Source organism: Eschrichtius robustus, chromosome 6, assembly GCF_028021215.1.
Source record: "Eschrichtius robustus isolate mEscRob2 chromosome 6, mEscRob2.pri, whole genome shotgun sequence".
In the NCBI taxonomy this organism is placed as follows: domain Eukaryota; kingdom Metazoa; phylum Chordata; class Mammalia; order Artiodactyla; family Eschrichtiidae; genus Eschrichtius; species Eschrichtius robustus.
The window spans coordinates 98,693,895-98,701,276 of NC_090829.1; the positions used below are offsets into that span (position 1 = coordinate 98,693,895).

The 7,382-nt window shown below is 36.3% G+C and overlaps 1 protein-coding gene across 1 annotated transcript in view; it reads left to right on the forward strand.

Moving 5' to 3' along the window:
* The window catches only part of TOMM70 (translocase of outer mitochondrial membrane 70), a 49,732-nt gene extending 43,706 nt beyond the window's left edge, over positions 1-6,026 (forward strand). The window contains exons 10-12 of the mRNA XM_068546849.1: positions 2,358-2,455; positions 3,043-3,165; positions 5,574-6,026. Of these exons, the coding sequence (XP_068402950.1) occupies positions 2,358-2,455; positions 3,043-3,165; positions 5,574-5,727 (375 nt within the window). The 3' untranslated portion in view covers positions 5,728-6,026. The remainder of the gene's footprint in view (positions 1-2,357; positions 2,456-3,042; positions 3,166-5,573) is intronic.
* The last annotated feature ends 1,356 nt before the right edge of the window (positions 6,027-7,382 follow it).

The window sequence follows — 7,382 nt, forward strand, 5'->3', positions numbered from 1 at the left end:
TCCAGGAGTGGCATTGCTGGATTATATGGTAATTCTATTTTTAGTTTTCTGAGAACCTCCATACTGTTTTCTATAGTGGCTGTACCAATTTACATTCCCACCAGCAGTGTAGGAGGGTTCCCTTTTCTCCACACCCTCTGCAGCATCAGTTATTTGTAGACTTTTTAATGATGGCCATTCTGACTGGTGTGAGGTGGTACCTTGTTGTAGGTTTGATTTTCATTTCTTTAATAATTAGTGATGTTGAGTGTATTTTCGTGTGCCTGCTGGCCATCTGTATGTCTTCTTTGGAGAAATGTCTATTAAGGTCTTCTGCCCATTTTTCAGTTGGGTTGTTTGTTTTTTTTGTTGTTGAGTTGTATGAGCTGTTTGTATATTTTGGAGATTAAGCCCTTGTCTGTCTCATCATTTACAAATATTTTCTCCCATTCTATAGGCTGTCTTTTCTTTTTGGTTATGGTTTCCTTTGCTGTGCAAAAGCTTGTAAGTTTGATTCAGTCCCATTTGTTTAGTTTTGTTTTTATTTCTATTGCCTTGGGAGACTGATCTAAGAAAACATTGGTATAATTTATGTCGGAGAATGTTTTGCCTACGCTCTCCTCTAGGAGTTTTATGGTGTCATGTCTTATGTTTTAAGTCTTTAAGGCATTTTGACTATTTTTGTGCATGGTATGAGGGTGTGTTCTAACTTCATTGACTTACATGCAGCTCTCCAACTTTCCCAGCACGACTTGCTGAAGAGACTCTTTTTCCCATTTTATGTTCTTGCCTCCTTTGTCGAAGATTAATTGACCATAGGTGTGTGGGTTTACTTCTGCAACCCAGGAATTCATTAACCTCAGTTTGAAATCTTATCTGCTCAGTCTTTGTTCTTATAATTCCTAGATAGAAAAAAAAAATGATACATTGGTTGCTGACTACATGCTCTGTTCATTGTGAAAGCATGTACTATATAAAATTTTATAGAATATATAGAAGTTAAAATAGGACAAACACACATTATAATTGTATGATGTTTGTATTGAATAGGTACACTTGGATTTAGGGCTTATATTTAATTAGGAACAAGCCAGAAGGTGACAGGACCATCTTCATCACTGAAATGAAATTCAGAAGGGCTTTTTTGATGCAGATTTCTATAAGCAGCTAAAAGAGCCAAGGCCACTGACTAGCTTTTAAAGAAACCAAATACTAGGAACAACTCTTTTGCAGAGGTTTCATGATTGTACATTTCTCTCTCATTATGTTACCTTCAAAACAGGTTTTGGCCTACTTGAGCATCATCTTTTTTTTTTTTTTAATAAGTTTATTTACTTATTTTATTTTTGGCTGTGTTGGGTCTGTTGCTGCGCGGGCTTTCTCTAGTTGCGGCGAGTGGGAGCTACTCTTCATTGTGGTGTGAGGGTTTCTCATTGCGGTGGCTTCTCTTGTTGCAGAGCACCAGCTCTAGGCACATGGGTTTCAGTAGTTGTGGCACACGGGCTTAGTTGCTCCACAGCATGTGGGATCTTCCTGGACCAGGGCTCGAACCTGTGTCCCCTGCATTGGCAGGCAATTCTCAACCCCTGTGCCACCAGGGAAGCCCTACTTGAGCATCATCTTATCAGCACTAGCATTATTACAAGTCTGTTTGCACCAAAGTTTCTATCTTTTGGTCCCTCTTCTGATGTTTGCTTCACTATATATAGCAAATTTTATTTATACATAGAGAGAGAGTTATATATAGTTATATATAGTTACATAGTATGACTTTTTTCTTTGAACCCTGAAGCTTGAGCTTAGATGCCAGCTAACTCTCAGAGTTACAGTTTGATCAGCATGATCTGGTATCCACATAACCAAGCCTTCCATTTCTGCCATGGGATTTGCCTTCAAACAGTTGATTGTAGCTGCTTTCTTTCTTTGACCAATCATTTTTAAGGAATGACTCTGATAACAGTTAACATACCTATCTGAACTTACCCTTCCAAATGAGTATTGTTTTTAAAGTAATTCCCTTAGGATATATTATGATAAATTATGAATAAGTGACATGAATGTACCTGTGAGAATCTGATATTAGAACTTGCACCAAGAGTGGGATTTTCTGTATTCTAGAGTTTATTAGATCTTCTCCTTTGCAAATTACTAACAAACTTAATAAAGAGAGAGAACAGTTAAGATTTCATATTCATAATGCTGCTATGTAAAAACCCCAATAATTAAGATGTAACATTTTAAATAAGTTTAATCCCCAAAACAATAATTTGGTAATGAATGGTTACATGAAGTAAATTTTAATAATTAATAAGCAGTATACTTTTAATTGCTTAGGGTGACAGTTTAACTAAATTTAACCGAAGTATCTCTTCACATAGGCATTAACAGATCAACAACAGTTTGGTAAAGCTGATGAAATGTATGATAAATGTATTAATTTGGAACCAGATAATGCCACAACATACGTTCATAAAGGGTATGTATTTTGCGGGTCTGTTTGTTCCAGTAAGAAACTAAATTTCTTGCATAGTAGTAAGTTGGATTTCTTTTGGTCGCTGAGAAAGGGGACTGTGGTAGAGAGTGTCAGTGTTAACTGAAAAATTTCTTAATGCTGTGGATGCTTCACTGTTACTTTTTCTTTTACTTATGTTTCATTATTATACAATAATTAGTAAATATGCTATTTTCACCCTAGCTTAAGGATTTCATTTCTGAACATCCTGTCAGGTGTTACTTGTACCAAAATAGGAAACACGCAAAATAAGTTTTTCCTGTCCTAGTATACTTGAATTGTCATTTTAAAACTTCAGTTAAATTTATACAGAGTAAAACATTAAACTGTGCAAAGTAAGTTAATAATAGAGCCTAGACCGTTGGACACTCTTTTCATACTAAGGAATTTAGACTACAAAACCACTGTAAATTGAGGGAAAAAAACCAATTTGATGCTGATTCTATACTGTTTTAGATTTTGTTTTTCCTTGTAAATTAAATTATAAATTCATTGAGAGCCGAATTGATACTGGGCCATGGTCACATCTGACTGCTGTTTTGCATTTGCAGTTTACTTCAACTTCAGTGGAAGCAAGATCTGGATAGAGGTTTGGAGCTTATCAGCAAGGCTATTGAAATTGACAATAAATGTGATTTTGCATATGAAACCATGGGAACTATTGAAGTACAAAGGTAACTTCTAGAGTCTGTCCTTAGGAAAGTTAGGGCATCTCCATATTTATCTTTTCATTCTTCTCATTATAGACAGGTTATTGTCAATAATCATTAAATTTTTAAGTCTTAATGTGTTGTGCTTTTTGAGGCAATATTCCCTTGAAACTATACAACTTTGATTTGCCTTGTTTAATTATTCTTCCAGTTTAAAAGTCACACTTAAAAGTTGTTTAAGTCAGGCATATACATTAGAAAGGGAGACTTGATCTTTCTCCAATACCTGTTGTGTGTTTTTTCCTCCTTTCTCCTGTATTATTTCTGTTGGAGGGAAAAAAACATCTGCGGTGTACTTAGGCAGTGCAGTGCAGCATAAGGATTGGCGGCCACGTTGCCCGAAGACTTAGATCCTGCTACAGCCAAGCGGCTAGGCAAGTTGCACCATCACCTCTGAGCCCCTGAGTTTTCTTTAAAATCAGGGAGTTGGATAAGAATTTTTGCAATTCTGACTTTCTTGTAACTTCTTGTTTTCTGTAAATGTTTATCCCGAGTTGCACTTGAGATCCACCATTAATAGGTGATAACTGTTTATGCCATAGAATTTAGTGTAGTATACCATCTGGATACTGGCATTGCCATCCATTTGAGTAGCTACTCTAGGCCAGGTACTGAACTTCAGGTGCTTTCCAAATATTATTTCAATTGATTTTTACCCCAGTCTTTATAAAGGTTGAGGTTATATGATCCTCCATTTAATTGAAGAGTGTAGAAACTGATGCCCAGACTGGTTAAATTAACAAGGTTACGTGGTGAGCAGGTAGTAGAAAGAGGACATGAGCCCATATTTCACTGATGCCAAAAGTAACCGATCTTGCTACCATCGCTTGTCAGGAACTAGTAGGAGTTGTCTTAATAACCTGTCATGCAGTCACTTCTGGGGTCCTCTGTCTTTCTGCTCCAGAGTAGGCAGAATATATGTAGGCTGATGAAAATTTTTGCGATCCTTTTGATCCATCTGTACTGACAGTTGCATATAAATATTATTTCTTAATTGCCAGTTTGTTAATGTGTATAAAATATTCTCATACTAGAATATGATGGGGTAATAGTTCTTAATCTTTTGAGCAAAGCTGTGGATTTTTCCTAAAATAATGCACATACAAAAACTCTTTGCATATCAGTTGTTCATAGAGCCTGGGTTAAGGACCCCTGATTTATGGGGTTTGATGAATTTTGTGTGTTAATTGTACTTTAAGAAATCCATTCTGAATCCTGCTTTACAAATAGATAAGTGAATGTGAATGAATGAAATTGCTGATTATCCTAGGATTTAGCAAATCTGCTGTCTACCTAATATCTGAACATGAACTCTCAAAGTTATTTTCTTTTTAATTAAGTCTATTATGTACCGTATCAATATATGTAGTAGGAGATTGAGTACAGTCACCCCAGAGGTACATTGTACTTCTTAGATTCTAACTGGCATATATATAGTGGGGACTTAATACAGTATTTATTGTAAGATTACATGCATGTATGCATATATACATAGCCAGTACTAGTTACTTTAAAATAGCTCTTGGTTCTTGGCAAGTATATAAAGCCTAATCACAATTAGACTGTAAGAGGTAAATTATATATTTTTTGACCAAGCATATTCATCCATTTATTCAAAAAATGGATACTAGCTACCAAGTATTGTACTAGGTTCTGGGAATTGAAAGGTGTCCCGTAAGGATCTGGTAAGGCTGTGGTAACAAATATCAATATATATTCATCTGACTGTGCATAGAGTGACAATAGAATCATGGGAACAGTGGGGAGGGAGCAGCCAATTCCTCTAGCGAGGGAAGGGGAGGGTATTTTTCATGAGGATATTGTATTTGAACTGGGCCTTAAAAAGGTGAGGATTTGGCTAGAATCAGGCAGAGAAGCAGTAAATAATCTGAGCATTATGAGCATGAGTGAACTCAGGGAGACCTGTGTGTGTGGAGTAGTGTTGGGTAGGGATATGCTGGTAGGGCTCACACAGATCTGTGAAGGTAAGGCCCCTGAATACCTGTAATGTTCTCTGAGGCTATGTCACTGCTTTCTAAAGGAGCCTCATGATGGAGTAGAAACAAGCAGAATTTAGGAACCAGATATGATTATGATTTTAAATAAGTCATTTAATGTCTCTAGTCTCACTGTTCTTATCTGTAAACAAAGACCACAAGTAGCATAATATAAGCATATAGTATTTGTAATAGTAGCTAACATTCATTGAGTATTTTCTATGTGCTAGGCATTATTTTGTTATAAAGAAGCATTTTATTAGAGTCATAGTTGAAACTTAAAGGTCAGGCTCCATGTAGCTTCACTTATAAACTTCATTGCATTCTGTGAAGTGCTTGTTAAATCTGAAACATTTAAAGTTTTTGTTGTTTTAGAGGAAACATGGAGAAAGCCATTGACATGTTCAACAAAGCTATTAACCTGGCCAAATCAGAAATGGAGATGGCTCATCTATACTCACTCTGTGATGCTGCCCATGCCCAGACAGAAGTTGCAAAGAAATACGGATTAAAACCACCGACATTATAAAATACGGGGGAAGGAAAATGACCCTCTTTTAGGAGTTTACCCCCTCTTCAACTGAACCCTAAAGACACTGTTGTGAACTACATTGAATGGTGGAACTTAGTATTTCCGTTTGTGCTGTTGTCATTCGTTACATGTTTCATGTTTAGGTGTTGTGGGAGTGCCTGTTGAAGAAAGTTTGCAGTGTTGCAGCTTTTATTCCCTGTGCAACAAAGCTTAGAAACCTGTTAAAGGGATATTAAAATAAAGTTGCAAAGAGTACAAATGATAATTGGCCATGCAAATAAAAATTTTGATTTGTTGATTTGACTTCTTTTTTCGAGGGGGGTGGGAGGGTGTGTTCTGGATGATTTTGTCTTTGTGTGCGCGTGCGTGTGTGTGTGTGTGTGTATAATATATGAGTATTTTACAGTTTTACAGCATGTTGGTTTTTAAATTAACATAGTAAGTGCTGTAAAATAAGATTCTTTTAGATTTGATTAATCCCTTTTAGTTAATTTTTTTTTTGAAGGAAACAGCTTAAGTGGGGATTTCGTTTTTACGACAGCAAAATTGAGACCCTTTTAACCACTGTCAGCATGCACAATGCCTCTGATTCTGCAGAACGTTAGATGCAGTGGCGACACTTATACCTTTGACCCCCTTCAACTATAATGGATAATGTACATCGTTCTTAAAGTCTACAGCAGCTGGTTTTCATACAGTAAGTTATGCAGAAGCAAGATATTCTAATTGATGTATGTGCTAGAAGACTGAGAATTAATGGGAGAGCAGACCAGGCAAGAGGTAAGATGAAATGAAAATGTATTTATAATTGCCCATGTCTATTTTCTACAATAGGTATTACTATTTAACAGTGTACTTTTTAAAGAAAATGCAGGTTGGTTGTGTATGTAAAGACGAAGTAAGTGTGATAAGTAGTTAATTAGCTTAAAATTTCTAGTGAAGAAAATGTGGCCTAACAGTTCAAAAAGGATGAAAGTCTCAGATCCAGAACATAGTATTTCCTGAAGTGACAAGTTTAATGCTTCTTAACTATGGCTACATGTACTTAAGGGATTTTGAGCCAGTATTTTCAAAGATGCTGAGGACGCGTGGAGCGCATTTTAGTTTTGAACTAACCTTGGTCTCTAAGGCCTGGCTGACTGACCGTGTCCACACTACACACTAAGGTTACTGACAGCAGATTTTTGTTTTGTTTTGTTCATTTTACCTTTACCTCACCCTCTTACTTAGAAATCACTTTGTGTTTTTTCCAATTGTTACTTTATAGATCATCCTTTTGCTTATATGCTGGATTTTTCTGGTGGGGTGGAGAGGTGTTCTTAAAGAGTCCCTTGTTTTGAGATATTCAGGGTGGGGAGAGGTTTACTTAAGTCTGAGTATAATAAAAAGGGCAAGCCTTCAGTTGTACTTTTCTGGAAATGGTATCTAATTAGAGTTTACATCGTTGGGAGTAAATGAGCATTTTACCCCTCTTTAAAAGGGTGCTTGATCCTATTGAAACCAAAAGGTTTTGTCAAAATGCTGTCTTTTTAGAAACTACTAGAAATGACTCCCTTCCAAAGTCAGAGTCTGGAAAATATTGAAGGGGCAATAATTGGTGGGGGGCAGTTGACATAATTTAAGATGGTTTGGATAATGGAATGTTTGAGAGC